The sequence below is a fragment of the Rhopalosiphum maidis genome, chromosome 3 (assembly GCF_003676215.2).
Source record: "Rhopalosiphum maidis isolate BTI-1 chromosome 3, ASM367621v3, whole genome shotgun sequence".
NCBI classification, from domain to species: domain Eukaryota; kingdom Metazoa; phylum Arthropoda; class Insecta; order Hemiptera; family Aphididae; genus Rhopalosiphum; species Rhopalosiphum maidis.
Genome location: NC_040879.1, coordinates 39,585,227 through 39,604,751, shown reverse-complemented (window position 1 = coordinate 39,604,751; position 19,525 = coordinate 39,585,227). Strand labels below are relative to the sequence as shown.

General features: G+C 23.1%; 2 protein-coding genes across 2 annotated transcripts in view; one reads left to right on the top strand and one right to left on the bottom strand.

Moving 5' to 3' along the window:
- The first annotated feature begins 4,002 nt into the window (after positions 1-4,002).
- LOC114253675 (DNA ligase 3-like) overlaps positions 4,003-19,525 on the top strand; it is a 37,231-nt gene continuing 21,708 nt past the window's right edge. The window contains 2 exon segments of the mRNA XM_028188657.1: positions 4,003-4,073; positions 4,137-4,201. Of these exon segments, the coding sequence (XP_028044458.1) occupies positions 4,193-4,201 (9 nt within the window). The 5' untranslated portion in view covers positions 4,003-4,073; positions 4,137-4,192.
- Positions 5,191-15,816, bottom strand: LOC113555614. The gene is made up of 4 exons (XM_026960071.1): positions 15,529-15,816; positions 6,132-6,280; positions 5,846-6,050; positions 5,191-5,303 (listed from the first exon to the last, which is right to left on the bottom strand). The coding sequence occupies exons 2-4, from the start codon at positions 6,267-6,269 to the stop codon at positions 5,191-5,193; spliced, it is 456 nt and encodes a 151-aa protein (XP_026815872.1). The 5' UTR covers positions 6,270-6,280; positions 15,529-15,816.

Genomic DNA, 19,525 nt, shown 5'->3' with positions numbered 1-19,525 from the left:
ATATAAAAAGGTTCCTTCTTTAAGTTGTTCATTTACCTTTAAATTAAATAATCTCGAAATTATTGTTTACAATATTTTATTCATAATCGTTAATTCGTTTAAAGTTCAAACTCTTACAAAATTATTAGGTACAATTTACAAAAGTAGTTTATAGTTAAACATTTATAAAATTTTTAAAATTCTACCTAAAATGACACATAGGATATGCAAATTGCAAATATGTAATTAATGCAATGTTTTTTTAAAAAATTAGTTTAACTTACCGTGTTATTACTAATAAAAAAAGGTCAACAAGCAATATAAATATAATATAAAATATTCTATACGCTGACAGTCCACATAAACTCAAAATTGTTTTTCGCATACCTATACAAATATACAATGGAATTAGCATATAATAATAATATAATATACTATTGATATAAAATTGTATAATATTTTACAGAAAGATAATATTAAATTTCGAGTTATATAAGTTGAAATAATATGGTATAAATATATATTATTAATTATCGTAATAACTAAATACTTATATTATAATAAATATAATATTTTCGGAAAAAATATATCAACTTAATTATCTAACGTAATAGGCACAACAAATTGAATAAATATTACCTTGATATAAAAGCTATACAAAAATAATATCATGAAGTATTATAGGAACTACTTGATGATTAGTTAGGCTAGGTTAGGTATAAGCTGACTGACCGTCACTGCTCAGAATTGTTTTTCATGTGTATACAATGATAATGATACTTAATATCATTAAATTTAAATTTTAAATTAATCCAGCTATCACAGGCACCATACTTGCCCACTTGCCTACCTTTTTTAAAGTTGTATAAAATATAATGACATGATAAATGTTATCTAATAAACTGATACTTAACTATAAAAAGTTGTTGGTAGAGAAAAACCTATATTATAATCATAGCTATAACTTATACATATAAGCGTGCGCACGGGGGGTTCCGGGTATGCCTGGCACCTCCCGACATATAATTGGGGCCCTAAAATTTAAGTCTCATAGCATATATGGGTCCGTATTTCAACTAATGTTACTAGAATAAAAATGATATTTTTGCTAAAATATGTTGTAAAAAAAAATATGTTTTGGGATAAAAAAAATATTACAACTTAAAGTATTTTAAATTTTCGTGGTAAAACTTATTATGATTATAACAGCTAGATGTTATTGACTACAAAAGTAAAAATAATAAATAAAATATATTGCAATTATCTTGAAAATAGATTTTAGATCCAACTATCTAATGAAATATTATATAACTTGCTACTAGTAATACTACTGATTGATATGTGATATAATTTAAGTTATGTTTATTCAGGCATTATAATTTATTAAAATATTACTATGTACAAATACTATATCTTGTTAATAGAGGGCTCAAATTAAGAAAAGGGCCCGAAAAAATAGTAGGCATCTCCCGAAATTCAGGTCTGCGCACGCCTATGAACTTATAAGCCTTATTATAGGCTTGATTCTAATGCCATATATAATATACTGAACCTCTAAAACTCATTTTAAACTGAATAAGCCGTTCGTTTCCAATCGTAGACCTATAAAGAATACTTTTTTCTTATTTTTATCGTAGAAATTTTGAGGTAGACTGAAGTCGCTGACTTCGTAATATAGAAATAAGTAAGTACTAGGTATAATAGGTATTATATTTTTTTTATGGTTAACTTGATTATTATGGGAATTTGACAATAGATCTATTTACAGTTTACTCACTTACTCATTAGGAAAGGTGACAACTGATAAGACTTTAATATTACCAAGGCTTATAGATTATACAGGTTACTTCATAGTCCCCTAAATATTTCGATCACCCCGTACCATTCCTTGTCGACTAACGTCACCCGAAGTATAAAATTTACGGCAGCGTATTAAAAATGTATGTGAACGTATGTATTTTTGTTTTTTATGCTATTATTTTTTATTATACTTAACTGATTTACTGCTTATTATTAAATATCGATGTAATATTATTGAATAATGTATTTTATTACTTAATAATACGCTATATATGTAATTATTCATTATTATTCGTTATTCTTTTGAACATGTTTTAATGACACTCATATAATAATATATTTAACTATTTTTTTAAATTTTACAAATCGTATCTAGACATCCAGTTATAGTTAAAGAAATTATAAGCAGCTACTCCCGTACTTAAATTTTTTTGTTGATCCAAAATTGTAATTTGACTATTTGAACTGAACTAAAAAGTTTGACTATTATAGTTATTACTTAATATAACTTAATTAAATAGAAATGTATATTATATAATGTGTGTAATTATTTTTTTGTTGATATTTAGAATAGGTATATTACAGATGAATCCAAAACCGTATCTGAGGAGGATCCACGGAGTTCGGACTCCTCCCTCCTCCGAAATTTTTAAAAGTAGAAATATTTTAATGATGAATATAATTTATTAACTAAAAATTTTCAGCATTTATAATTAAAATAAATGTTGGCCACCGGATAAAAAAGACAGATTTATTTTTTTATTAAAAAAATGTACTATAATATATTATTATTTATTTTAAAATTTAATACAATTAATAAAATTTAAAAAAATTATACCTAAAAATATTTTGAAAATTAAATGATGTGAAGAAAATACCAAAATACGTCTTTTTAATAAAATAATATTACATATTTTAAATCTTCCTAATATTATTAGTAGACTATTATACTAAATAAACTATATCGCCTGATAATTTTTTACTAATAAATGGACTAATTTTATACATAAAAAAAACCTACGAAAACATTCAAGACAAATTATATAAAAGTTATAGTGGTGATTGGTGGCTTAACTCAACGGACACTAGATGAATATTTTGACAGCTATTGTTCACACAATAAAACTATTTTAATTATTTTTTTTTTTTTAAATGTTATTAATTGCATTACATTTGTAATGAATTTTTTGTAACATTGAAAACGTTATTCAATATACAAAAATAAATCTATGTCTTTTTAACGTTTTTGATTATTACGCTTTTGTCCTTTTAATCAAGGTTTTCAAAAACGTTATTTTTTATATTGTTTCCAAATATTCAATTTTAATTTTTTTTTCTAATAAAAGTTTTATTACAAACTAGTCCAAACATTATTTAAAAATATTCATAATCTAATTTTTTAAGAATGAATTTATTTTTTAGTGTTAAAACAAAAGTGACTTGAAACATACAAAAACATGTATAATTTTTTTATGATTATAATGTTTATATGTTGTTAAAAAAAATGCTCTATAATTTTTTTTATGTTTATATATTGTTAAAGCAATTGCTACAATTTTTTTTCTATGTTAAACTACTTAATTTTATTAGAGAAAGTAAAAAAATTATGTTACAATAATGAGAATGTAAGTATTTTATTTATTTAATATTTAGGTTACCTATTAACTTCTTTAGGTCATCATATGTACTAAGATGTTTTTAAAAACCTTATTTGAGTTCTTAGTAAAACGTATGGTAGGTTAAATGCTTAAAAACATTAAAAAAACCTTACTGTTCCATGTCGCCCGAAACTCAATGTGATGGCTTGGATGTGGATCATCCACTTTTTATATTTTTTTTAACCAAGTTGTGGTTAAATTTCATTTTTTTTTTTATGCAAATATATTCATTTATACTGTGAGCCTATACTAGATTTTTTTCAAATTAAAAAATTAATATTGAAGCTGTAGCAGCCTGGGAAAGTTAAAAATCGTGTTCATTTTACCCGAGTTATATGGCAATAACGAAACATTTTATACTTCGGGTGACGTCACGGTGTGGCTTCTCCCACTTCCAAAATTTCAAAAATGCAAAATGAGGCAACATGTATAATCTATAAACCTTGAATAATTACTATATTTTATTAAAATTATTTTAAAATTTTATAATTTAATATTAATATTATTTTGTCTGTTATCATTATCAATTTATCATGCACACGTTGATAAGACTAGTGTCAATAGATAATAACAGCGGCATGTAGTCAGTACCATAGCTAAAGAATTAACTTCCTGGTGAATGCCGAATGGTGATTAGTGAGTACTTACTATTGTAGTATACTAGTATGATTTCAAATTTTCTCGTTTACTCGTTTTTAGTCTTCAACATTTAAAATTTCAAACACGTTTTTAAGCATTTCCATATACCAGTGTGGATGAGTATAGTATGTATCCTAAACCTCAATAATTGTGTTGCACTTTGATTTTATATTATATGAGATGAACAAATTGGTAACACTAACACACTTACTACTTTTATTATAATTTAAAAGTTAATTTTTACCTGTTTATACAAGCTTTTATTTTAATTTTAAAAAGTTTTCTGCATTATACAATTGTTGGCCAACAATTTCATGTAAACAATTCAACATATTAAGTATTAAATATTATAATAGGTATGAAAATGTAGATAATATTTTAGTGATAGATACATTTTGATCTTCATAACCTGAATATTGCGATTGTATCATGTAAAATTATATTTCGCACATGCTGATTACTGGTATTTGGTTCTAAGTCGGTAACAAAAATAATCTAGTTATGAAATAATATAGGTACAATTAATGATATAACTTATTTGTATTAAGCAGGATAAAATATATCTACTCATTATTATTAGGTATCTAGATTATCTTAAAATAAACGTCTAAGAAAGTTATCTGAAAATAAGAATAGATTGTTTATAGGTAAATGTGGTACCGATATCTTTAATTTCTAAGTTAATATTTTATTTCTTTCTGTTCATCATTTGTCCCATATTTAATTTAAGCAAATATTAGTATATTTTACATCAAGTAATAAATAAATGCTTATGTATATTGTTTTCATGTATATTGATTATAAATTATTAAAATTTAAAATTTAAATATAATTTTCTATTAAAAACTATTAAAACATTATTAGATATTTTTAATTCTGTGCATCAATGACATTCATAATATCTAAATAAGTATCTAACTAACATAACTAATACATTAAATGTTTACTATATCTTATTATTTGTATATAAATATGAATTATAATGATATAATTAATGAATTATAATAAATGAATCTTCACAGTATCAAACTACTTATTATTAATTTTATAATTTTATTGGAATAATACATTTACTAAGAATTTATTTTTTCCAATAAAATCAAAAAATGATGGTTTAAAACTGTTGTGTATTGTAATATCTTTTTGTTACATAACGGATGAAATTGTCATAGTCATCTATGGATTTTTTTTTGTTGCAAATCTTAAAATAACATAAATTTGTTTTATCTGTAAAAGTGAATTATGCATTATAGTACAAAACAATATATACTTATAAAGTCATAAATATATACAATACAGGTGTGTCATTTAAGTTTTTAGTTGTTGATGTCACTATGTTTACATGCCATTTATAGATATAGATTTTAATATTATGTTTACCTTGTACATAAAATAACAACTAGTAATGCAATTTTTTATTTTGTTTTTGTTTTAAACATTTTATTGGAAACAATATATTTTTGTGATTTCTTTAACACAACTTAACGATTGGGGCTTTTTGTTAATTTCTCATGGTTGTTTTTTGTATGCAATTTTATTATTATTTGATATTTATAATATATTGTTGTTATACATTGTGACTTAGTAGTTGGTCAAAATATATATTAATGCTTTTGTTTTAGTTTGGTATGCTAAAGAAAGTATTTTACAAAAAAAAAAATAGGTGTAAATGCACTCCCTGCTTTCTCAAATGATGCACCTGATACTATATATAGATATAGTATATTGAAATATTCATAATAAGGTTTATGACTTACGGTTTTTCTTACCACTTTTCTTGTTAAAATGTTCAATACTTTTCATATTTTGAAGATTTTCAAATGTTGATTGCTGTAAATCCTCATTTTTTAATTCATTCTCTGTGAATTTGTCAAAATATTTGCCATTTATTGATGTCAATGACAATGGTTGATATAAATCTTTTATTTTCTCTATTTTCTCGTTATCTTTGATGGTATGTTGATTTTTTATATCCTATTTATAATAATTCAACAAATGAATAAAAAGTAGCAGGTATAATTATTGGTTTATTTTAATTTCATTACTTAATATTACCTCTAAAAACTGTTTAAATAACAAAATCATATTTTCATTTGACAATTTTGAATCGTCACCAAGCTCCAATCCAGTTGAACCAATTGCAGTAGTTATCAATATTTGCAAGACTATTAATTTCCACCAATTTGTTGCCATATTTTTATCGCCTGTAAACATACAATTTTTATAACTTATAAGTACAATTAATTTGCCATTCTTAATTATATATATGGCTGTCATGTAGTATGCAGTCTACCAGTAATTTACAAATGTAATTTATGGTTTACTGCTAATGAATAAATAAAAATTAAAAATTATAGTACTTATAGGTTATAAGTAATAGATAATGTTTATTAATTGTGTCTAAATTGTTTCGTTGTTGTGTTGCAACTGTTCAATATACACATTATTTCATTAAAACTTCCGCCATATCTTTCAAAAGACAAAAATGCAACTTTCTTTTTTTTACTTCTCTCCTGGCTTACGTACAAATTCATATAATTTCCACACTTATAACATTAGGCATTTTCATTGTTTGCCAAAACATTTTTATTAAATAAAAAATTTGTGGTTGATTCATTACTACTTATAATTAAATAAAAATCTTCAGTAGAGTACATTTTCCGGTAGACCATATAGTATATATATGACAGTCATATATATCATATATATATTGGTACAATTATAGTTGTATTTATAATAATTTGTATCTAATAGTATTAAATATTGTTATAATTTATACCTAAGTTACTTATTGCAATAAGTAATATAATACTTAGATGTGTATATGACAGTTAAAATAAATGATAATTATAATCCATTTTAACCTTGCCTATATATATATTAATTAAATCAAATTAAATTAACTTGATGAAAGAGAATAATTAAATGTATAATTCTTCAACTTTATAATTGTATTAGGAATAAAAATTAAATGTATAGTGTAAAGTAAATCATATATTTTTTAACAGATATAATAATTGTACAATGAATAATATTTTTGGCGGTTAAAATTTCTGAACTATTTTTAGAAACAATATAAATATGATTATGATTATTAATTCTATAAAATATCAACTTTTATATGTATTATTAACATTTGTATAATATTTTTTGATTTTTTTTTTAAAGTATTTGATAGGTAGTATGCATTTATAATTGTATAATAAAAGGTATTTGAAGTAAAGGGTATTATTTCATTTTCATAGAGTATTAACTATTAACATACACACATATAATATATATATATATTAATATGTTTATGTTGTTTTAAGATGTTTTTATAGTTAATGGCAAATTTAAATAAAATAGATTGCAAAAACTTTATCTTTAATCTTGTTCTCATTATTGTAGTTTTCCAGTTTATGTTTTTTTTTATAGCTTTAATATTCTTTCAAATGATATTAATAGACAATAATATTAAACACAAATGTGCATATTCACTAAAACAATAATTATAAACAATTATTGCAGATACTTATCATTTATTTAATATTAATAAGTTAATCACAGTACCTACATTTTAGTTAAGAATTTCGTTATATCTATGTGGCTATTCATAATTCATAGCATAATATTAATCAACTTGAATAGTTTATTTGTTTATTAGTGATTTAGTGATGAACTACTTATTTTTCCTTACTATAGTTGTAATCTTATTCACTCAAGTACTTTTATTTTTTTCCATTATAAGTATAATCAAATGGTAGAAATATACTTAAATTCAATTAAGTTAATAGTTTTATATATTTAATGCTTTTAAATGTTATATGTAATTTATATTTAAATTAGTGCTTGAGTGAAGTTTGTGGAAGGAAAGTAAAATGCTGTCTTCTAATTTGTCTTAATAAGTTATTCAGCATTTAAGTCTTTAATAACAACAATGTTGTGTCCTTATACTATTCAAGATTATGATTTCTGATTAAAATATGGAAGAATTTTTTATTTACAATACATAATATATAATATTTAGATCAATATTTACCACTAAGTGTAGATAGTTGTGGTTTATTTGTTATTTTTAATGATAAAGAAAGCTCTTTTATTAACTATTTTATTAATTTTTGGAGTTAATTAAGCATAAGAAAATACTGTATAAAATTGATTAAATGTTTATCGTGCTCAAAATGCTTAAAATTTCTTTATAAAATTGATATAATTGAAAAAATTGTTTATCAATATTTTGTTTTACCTAATTCAAAAAATTATTTAAAAATTATTCATACATAAATATATTTAAATTTTTTAATATAAATAATGTAAAGTATATGATTTTAATTTAAACATTTTTGAAATTTTGAAAAGATTGTGTATGTTTCATCTTTATTGCTTATAATTTAAAGTTTTATTTCTATGATCTGTATCTGTTGGAATTTGAAGTTAACTACATTAAAATTACAAATAAAAACTCAAAAATGATTTTGGTTTTTAAGAAATACATTAATTTTTGAATATCAAAAAATTTATCTTTTCTTAGGATTAGAATCTGATTTTTGAATATTTAATGTAGTATTGAGTTTACAAATATAAAGTTAAAAGTTCAACTCAAAATAAGAAATAAATAACAATATTAAATATATTATTCTAAAACATTCTCATCTTAAATGTATTTTTAATAATTATACTCTAAAAATTATTCTAACATAACTTAATTTATCTGTGTACTTAAAAAATTTGGTAGAATTCTCAACTATAAATTATAAATTTGAAAAATATTTACCAGATATTTTTAGTATATTAGATATTCTATATATTGCCTAAATAATATACATTGCTGGTAATATAATTGTTTGAAAGTGTTTTTATTCAAACTAATAAGATAATTTAAGATATTGACACATTGTTGATATAGGAGTGTTGCATGTTCTATCATTCTGTTTGCTTCTGTTTTGGTTAATAGCTTTTAATAAGAAACTGTGTTTATATAAAATAAATTCCAAATACCAATTTATTAAAAATACAGAAAAAAAGTGAGATTTAATTTAAATTTTGTTAAACATTTGAATTGAAAAACATTGTATGATTATTTAATTATATTTTCATCCTGTTTGATTTTTTTATTCTAATCCTACTATCTATCAAAAATTACAGGATATTAATTTAGAGCTTATTGTTTTTTCATTATGTAACAATGGAAATTGATAAAAATTTAATTTCCTTAATTTTTTTCACTAAGTAGTCACCTATTATCGTGAATGATTAAAAAAAAATTTTTTTTTTGTTATAACATTTGTAGGTTGACAAAAATGCAAATAAAAATAACAAATTTCGTCTGAAATTAAAAAAAATTGTATGTATAATTTGGTTGTTATATAATGAAAGATTATTAATTAATATTTAATGATTTTTAATTTTATTAAGTTAAGTTTGGCCATTTATTATATATAAATTTAGTATTAACTTAATGTCTTAATGTTTGTCTTAATAAAAGGATAGTTTTTCTAATTATTTAACAAGAAGTGTCTATTGTATTTCTGTTTAATTTTTAACATCTTTGTTTTCGCGTAATTTATAATATTTAGAGATTTATAAAAAAATCCAATTTCTAGGGATATTCAAACATTTTAAACTAATCCTTTTTTTGATTCTGAAAAATTCATGAATGTACTTTTTAGTGTTACAATGATTGTTTGTTTTTTTTGTATGACGTCATCTTTAGGAACAGTAAAATGCGTCAATCTTCAATTTTCAATTTTTAGGGTAGCTTTTATTAACAAATATGATCTAATTGGTATTTCGGGAATTAGTAGACGGGAAAAACTAAATAAATAAATTATTTACTAAAAAACAGGAATTTACGCAAAACGAAGTTTCAACAAATTGATTTAATAATAACCAATTTTACTTATTTTGTTTTAATTAAAAAATTATTAGTGGTAAGAACATAAAAATGTTTATCTACTTATATTGTTATTTTCTATTCACAATTAAATTTTTAACATCTTATTATCTAATTACAATTATTAACACCGTACATTAGTATGGCGAGGGATGGTATCGATTTATAAGGTAATAATATCATAACTATTTCGGTCTTATATTATAGGATATAAATATATTATATTATAATAACTATTATTTGTTTGGATAATAGAACTATAAAATATAAATTGTTTATAGTTTTACTTAAATAAATAGGATTACTTAACGTAATGAATGTATTTTATTAAAATACATTATTTTAATCCTTTAAACGATATTTTTTTTTTACAGAAATTAAAATAAAATCGGTTTTTTTGGACTTGTAAAATTGGCTAAACCTCTAAAATTTATCAAAAAACACAAGAAAAATAACTTTTAGTAATAGGATAGTTCTTTTTGAATAGTAAAAAAATGATGTGTACATTATTTAATGAATAATAAAAAAATCGAAGTACTTATGGATATGTGTATAACCGAGTATAAAAATAATTTAACTAAGTAATGAAGTTTTATAATTTTTTGTACCTAATTTCTGTTCTTTTTTCATTAAAGTTTTTTTTTATATAATATTTTAATAGAATTGGTTTTTGAATGAGACTTATCGAATTTATTCAATGTTCCGCTAGTCAATCAATTTGTTTAAAGGTATAAGATTACTTATTCTCAAAATTGGATGCACGAAAATGTTAGAATAGAAGTGTAGAAAACAAATTATTCGAGAAACGATAGATAATCACTTATCGTCATGCTGTTGTTCGAAATTCGAATGAAACGTGTTCCCAATTCTGTACTGGCGCCAAATAACCAATTATTTTTTAACCGGATTCTACATAAAATGCAAAACATCTTCATTGGTACATGTTTTCCATTTAAAAAAATTGCAATTGTAAACTGACATTTACAGTTTGAAACAAGGACTTTGCCTAGTCTATACTCTTTCTATTTTCCACATGAGTGGCATATAATTTGTATCTAAAAAGTATTAGTTGAATTGCCTTGGTATAAAAAACAATTTGTGAGTTTAAATTGAAATCCTTACTTGTTCAGATATAAAACATTTTTATGATTCAAAAGATTTTAGAAAATGACAGTATGTTAAGTAAATATATAAGATAATGCATTATCATAACTTATATAATATTAAGTATATTTAAGTATTAGAACTAAAAGAAATACGGAATTATTTTTATTAATAACAAATATTATTAGAAAGCATTTAATGTTCATCAAAATCTTGATAATTACAAATTATTCTGTAGTTTTTAACCGCATAAATATCTTTTGTAAAAATGTTCTGTTTGTACTTAAGAATTGAAACTTTAATACAAGATTCTTAGGTTTTATACTTATTTAAAAAATATTTTGACTTTTAAAGTTATAAAGCATGAGAAATATTCGATTCTCTTTGTAAAATGTCGATAAAAAATTATTCCTTTTGTCAAAAATCTTGAAATTTTAATACAAGATTTTAGATAAAGATATATTTGTACTATATATATACATTTTTTTTATATGTATTTAAAGTTCCAAGTTTTTACAAAATTCATCAAATTCACAAGAATTTACAAACTACAAGTATTTTGTAGTAAAAAATTTATAAAATCTTTTATTTTTATAGCCAACGTATAAACATTTAATACAATGTTCTTCATAAATATTTTATATTGAAACTAAAAATTCTTAAAAATATATAAATACAGTTATATTTTATAGATATTTAAACAAAATTACGTATTTCAATGATGAATCACAATGTTAATTATTTGGTTATAAATCAAAAATATTACAAATTTGACTGTATGTAATGATATTTTTTATTTTATTATTATCTATTTATAGTATGAACCTAATTTTACTGTTATGCGGTTTTACAGAAAAAAAGTATAAACATTCGAATTCTATAAGTTGATATAAGTTGATATAAGATGGTGCATATATATATATTATTATAGTAATATAAAAATGAATAATAGTTATATTAAAAAAATATGAAGTAATTGGTACTTGGTGATTTAGGCTCTCTATTCAAAATCGTTTTTCGTATACAATGATATTATATCATTGATTTCAAATTTAGCTATAACAGTGATCTACACGATGTCTAATGTACAGCAGGGTGGTACTCACTTGTCTACTTTTTTTTTTAAATGATTTAGAAAAATACTGGGAATTCGTTAATTTTGACTCTAGGTCCCAATTAGATTATATTTTTCACCTAGAACATCTCTCTCAAAGTTTAAAGACAAAAACAATTTTTTTGGTTCTAAATGTATGATAATAAACCCAAATATTGTATTATTGTGAAACCAATAGCACTTTCCTCGCACCAATAACAATTTTAAATCTGTTTTCGTAATTTGAATGTTATTTCTACATAATGCAATACAACTTTATTTTAGTATAAAATTCTTCCAACAGAACGTTAGATAATTTTAACCTGAATATTCTTTGATATTTTAATTTTGAAAGTAGGTACAATAGGCGGATATTTGGTCACATCCGTGGGGGGTGGCTACATTTTTTTTTCTTATCCATTAGCGTAGACATTTTTAGGTGCTTCAACCTATTAACTAGTGGCTATTACTACTTTATTCTAGCTGAGGCAATAAGTATATATAGGTAATAGGAACATAAAAAAATAAAAAATTGAATAGCTACTAAATATTTTTTATTTTAATTGTATAAAAAAATCTATTGCTTTGTGCAAATATATTAATAATCGTATCGGTATCAATATAGATTTTAATTATCTTTTTCAATAAACAAAATTAAAGTGTTGTTAAAAATTTCTTGCAGCATAGATGTTCGAAGCCAAGTTTTTATTTGACGTATGGCTGAAAAACTCCTTTTACAAGCGGAGGAATTTATAGGTATTGTTAAAGCAACTTGATATCTGCAGCTTGCTTATTTATACTTTATAGATACCATAAAAAAGTTCTAAAATATTCGTGACTATAATATATATATCTATAAAATATGATTTTCTATAATAACGATAGATCTTGAATATTCCAGACCATTCTCCTATCAGTCGTATCCCAACAAAATAAAATAAAAATTATAAATATCAAATATTGAAATACACAATTTTTTACTTTGACGTGTGGTTTGATTACGTTACGTTCTATGGGGCTTAAGCCCCCTCAAGTCTCCCCCCAATATCCATCTATAGTAGGTACTATAAAATATAAAATAAATACATCATATAACGCTTAGGTTCTTTGTCTCTTAGCTTTTAAAAATTAAAAGACTTGTGGGGAAAACTTAGTCAATATTAGCTGAAATTCCTAATTTTAGAATAATGAAAACAAATTTCACTTGATTTTGTTTTTGTTGAAAAAATTATCAATACCCACTGTGCTAAGTCATGTTAATTGTTAGAATAATTTTTAAAAAAACTAATTGATGGTCAGTATTGCGTTCCTTTTTTTTCTTATGTTTTATTTATAATTGTATGCTGTATAGTGTACATTTGTAATAGTGTCTACTGTTTATTGAATTAAAATTTGTATTGTTTATTTTAGTTTAACTATCAGATTAAGAGCCTTATAGAAATAAGTAATATTTTGCTTTAAATTAATTGATTAAATCGAGAATAAACTAAAAAATTATTATTATTATTATTATTATTAAAAATATCAACATTCATATAATTTGGAAGGGTTTTAACCGTTTGTGATGGAAGGAAGGGATGAGTCCCTAGGTACCATTGGACTTACCACCCACCTATATTCAGTTGAATAACATGGTCCAATTATTCATTTAAAACAATTGTAATGTTTTAATAAGTTATCAGATGAAATGATAATATCCTACCCCGATATTCAACAACAGAACGTAAAAATCAAATAGGTATAATACATAATATCTAATATCTGGGATTATAAAATTGATATTGGTTAGATTGGGTATGCATTTTAGATTGTGTTAGATTGAAATATATTAAAGAATATCCATTAATTGATCAGTTATATGTATATGTTGTGTATGTTATCGTACACAAGTAAATTTGTCATTTGTATAAAACCAACACTGTTTATTTTTAAAAATATTTAAACTTAAAAATGAGATATAAAAAATTATATTATATATTTATCGTTAATTTCAAATCTTTATGTTTAATTTTTAAATAAATACCTTGCAATTTAATTTTAAAATTAGATAGTATTTCAATTAATTCTACAACTAGTATAAGCATATTTAACAATTTTAGATTATTATTGTTCCATTAGTTCAATTGAAAAAAGTTTTACTATTATAATCAATCTGTTATGTGCGACTATCGTATACTAAATAATAATTATATGATATTTTAAGATACGTTCCAATTATTAATATTAAAAGCATTTAGATACCTACCGATTAATATTGGCATTAATATTGATATAATTATGTCAAATATATAATTATAATGTACCATTACAAAATATATGCAGTATGTATCACTTATTCGTATTATTACAGTAAACCTTCTTTGTGTTTTTCGTATAGTCGTATGCTTTTTTATGATTCGAAATTCGCGTTAGTGTAACATAATTTATTTAAAAAACTATAGTTAAATATATTTAACCACCGATTCACATAATTATAAGTAGTCCGTTGAATGTTTTTTTTATAAGTTATTCGAATAAGATGGTGTATATAATATATAATATTATATTTATTAGTATATACTGTGTATATATATATATTATTATTATATTATTCATATTATATTTGAAATATTTACATATTTTTAATGTAGGCAATTATGATTCTTTAGGAATAAAGTTTGATCGTTTTTTTTTTAACAAACTATATAAATGGAAAAACAACATAATAAAATTGTTAAAAAAAATTAAAAACAAGCCATTTTTCGGTGAAAGTTTTTGGTAAGATATGATATAAGTATATTATGTATATGAATAATTAAAATTGAAAATTATATTATACCCTATTTTATTATATTCAGAAATCGTATTCTGAAGACGATTATACATTGAGAATAAGTTAACTATAAAGAGTTCAAAATAGTATATTTATATTTTGGTTTTCAAAACAAAATATACAATTTTCAGATAATTTTCTTTATCTCAATTGAAAAGTACAAATAAAATCCACTTACATTTAAATTTTTTTTCAAAACTTTTATGTATTCCAATGGAAATTTAAAATTGTATGCTTATTACTCGAAATTATAAAATATTTGTTTTAAATTTTACTTAACATTACATACCATTTGTTTATGATTTATGAATGATTTTTTTTGTATTACATAATGAAAAACTGATAATCTATTAGGGATACTATTATAGGTAATAAATAAGTAATATAAATACAATGTTAAAAATGTGATGAACAAAATTATTTATTTTTTAAAATTTAGATAGGTGGATAGGTAAAAAACGCATATCGTATTGTGCGGATCTTTATTTGCGTTTTAAAATTAAAATACATGTAGGTATACCAATTAAGAGTCGGGCTTATTAATTATTATGCATTATATTATATTTACCTTATTGTATATCTGTCGCAATTGATTGACTTGGTTGCTGTCGTCACTGGATAGTGTTGTTGTGATATATTCTATCTTTTGTATAATTTTTTATAATGTATGTATAGTATTAGAAAAAAGGAGCAAAAGAAAAATGGGGAGAAAATGTAATCGATAAAAACGGGTTCCTGTAACGTGATCGTGACAATAAGAAGTTATAACGATGACATTTATTACAACCGTTGGCCGGTGTATAATAAATTACGATAGTATATTAAATTAGTGTAAAATATGGGGAGGATTGGACGGTCAAAGTCAAAATGTCCGCTGGAAATGCAGCCGCTCAAGCTTTTATAACACGGCAGCCGTGGCTCGTCGTACCGTTAAAAACGGCTGTCACGCTGTGGCGCGGCGGTGGCAGCGCCGGCTAGCGCGAAAAGTCCTCTCGATTCATGGCTCTCATCCTGGCTATTACCGCCTACCTGTTGCCGATAACTATATTATATTATTATTCGCATCCCCTGGTAAATAGGTTTTCTATTAAAAAGCGCGCAACGGCGGTGATATTGATATAATATTAATTAATAGCTATAGACAGCCGTCATAATTAAAAACACCGAATTTCTCTTAAACAGCGAACTTTTAAACATATGCGTGTAGTCGATTATACAGTGGAGCGTCGATTATCCGCACTAATTAGGACCGAGGGGGTGCGAATAATCAATTTGAGCGGATAATCAAACAACCATTAAAAATTTTAATATAAAGTTAAAAACTAATTTACTAGATATAATACTAAATATATTATTCATACATAATATAAAAAATATAATAAAAATATAATGTATTTTTTTAAAACAATAATAATCAATTTTTCGCCGCCAAGCCATTTCATAATATAACATTACATATATATATATTTATATATAATATAACATTATAGTACATGATTAAACATAACGAATGATAAAATTAAATTAAATTAAACTAAAAATAAATTTGTACTCAAAAATTTTATAGTGCGGATAATTAAAGGGCTGGATAATTGACGTGCGGATAATCGACGCTCCACTATATATCATGTTGACTTTTCACAACAACAAAAACGATGATGAAACGCAACATGTATAAGATGACCTAACACCGACTGATTAAAATATCCTGTGATCTATGTAAGAATCATACAATGTAAGAATGGAATCTGTGTATAGTGTGTGTAGATACAAATATAATATGGATGGTTCATAATTTTAACTATAAATGAATATAAATCAGATATTGTTTCTGCCGTTTCTGGTACAAATGTAATCTTTTTTTTATTATTTATTTGAATACTAATTTAAAAATGTATGTGAAATATGCACCTAAAATGTAAACATAACTAAATATGCATTAACACGTGAAAATGAGTTTATGCAAGTAATTACTACATAGATTCCTGGTAGGTTTGAAAATGGTAGAAACAAATTTCTACATCATTAAAATATGTTTTGAATGAATATTAGAAAACATACAAACTCCTATAATAAGTTTCTAGTTTTAAATTAATGACGTATACGCTGTTTGTTGTTAACGCCGTGGCGTTGGTGTTCAATTATTATAGGTAAACAATATGCGTAATACCCCCGGCGTTTGAGCGGTGGTATTAGTGGTAGTTTGTTGTGATGTGTGGTTAGGTAAGGGATTGGTGGGTGCTCTTCGACGCAAGACTATATGGCTGTGCTGCCGCATCAAAGAACGTATAGTTTAAAGTTTGCAAGACAGCATATTATGTATATTATTATATACCTATACACTGTAGGTAGGTGCATAATACATAAATATAATATATATATTATATACGTTTATAATTACTCTGAAAATGCGCATATATCGACGGATTAGCAATTTGCTACATGTATAGATATTATATAAGTCACGAATATATGAAATTATTCAGAGACAATAATATAATATAATAGTATTAATAATATAAGAGTACTTAATACTAATACTTGCAAGATATACCTTAGTACAATAATATAGGTATAATTATAGTATAATATTAAAGGCTAGGCAAGTTAATGATTTTTTTTAACTCAGTTAAGTTAAAAGTTAATACACATTTTTTTTAAACTTTTTATGAAGTTAAAAAAAGTTATTTTTTTTATTCGTTAGCGTACTTTATTTCTTATCAATATACAACTAAATTATAGACTATAATGCTTATACTTCATACAACATACAGTACTTCTATATAGTATGTGTTTTATTTAATTTTTTTCTGTTTCGTTTTCTAAATAAATTTATAATAAAATATTTTTTGACATAAAAACTACTGAAACAGTGAATGTAAAAAAAATAAATAAATTAACTTTACTTATTTCTTAAAGTGAAAAATAAATTCGTTAATTTCACGTTATTTAAAAATTAAATTAAAAAAATTAATAGTTAAGTTAATGAAAATCCAAACGTAACTAGTTAAGTTAATAAGTTAAAATTAACTTAACTTTTAACTTATTAACTCGTTAATGCCCAGCCTTGATAATATTAAAACCATACCATCTGACCTGACATCGAGGGAGATATTCTGTGTCAATTTTATTACTTGTAATTTGCGCCAAAATATAAAAATAATATTACATGTATTTTGTGCACATCTAAACATTATTTTTGGTAATTTGCACCACGACAGAAGACGAAACGGAATATGTAGGTTATCTGCATGTGCCTGTTTTTAGCTTCAATTGTTAGAATATTGATATGTTTTTATATATATATACATAATTATTTATTATAATATGACTGCTTTTTATATGTTTTTTTTATTAATGGAATTATTTAATACTTTTATTTTTTTATTTTTAATAATTTTCTAGAAATGTAACTGTTAAAATTAACTTGGTTGATTAATAATTAAAAATATAGGTAATATATTAATCTGTAAAAACAATTGTTTAGTTATTTTAAAGTTACACAAATTACAATTTGAATAAGGTAAATAATGGCGTAAAATGTAAATTACAATTTTTTGAAGGTACAAGATGTCGCAGATTACATAATGCATTTTTATTTAGTTTTTTGTAGCGCAAACTACAACCTTAAAAAGTTGCGAAAATTACCAAAATTATTTTTAGATATGGCGCAAATTACATATATTTTTGTGGAAGGAGGTTGTTTTTAGCCCAAACTACCCAAATTACGCCCGACATTGACCGTCATAAGCCCGTGATCTAAAAACTTAGTTTTGTTTCACCACAAAATATATTGAATATACATTTAAAACGTATTATTTTTTGGATTATGTATTGAACAATTTGATAATGATAATGTTTGTATATTTTTAGACGTTAAATTGTATAAAAAAAATTACAAATAATTTTAAAATTTACGACAAACCTTGCGACGTTGATTTTTTGTTAAAATTAATTTTATTTTGTTATAACTTATAATGATGTTCCTATAATATATATATAAGTATACATTTATGCATTGAAATTTAATAATATTTTTTATATTTGCGAAATCAATAATATTTTATTAAAGAATATCTTTAATTTAAATTAAAAAATATTATCTATGATAACATTATTAACTATGTATTATAGGCATATATTTTTATTTATACACAATGAAAGTTCAAATATGGACAACATTTTATATTTTATATATTTTAAGAATTTATAACAATTCTAATTATATTTTTTATAATTCAAAAACATTTGTGAGGACTTATAACTTTTACCTATAATAATTTTTATAATACGTGATAACCGATTTAAATGCTCTAAAAAAACAATAAAAATGTCTTAAAAAATACCAGTTTTTGCACTCATAAAATTATTTTTAAAAATTACTCTTAAAATTATTTTTAACATTGAAAAAATTTGTTTTCTTATTGCATTTATGTATGTATTTACCTATGTAAGTATTTACATGTGTCAGCACTGTCAGCAATAATGTCGTTTGACAACTCGTCATATTGTAACAAATGACAACCGTCATTATTTAATCGGTAAAAACATAACAAATAATAAAA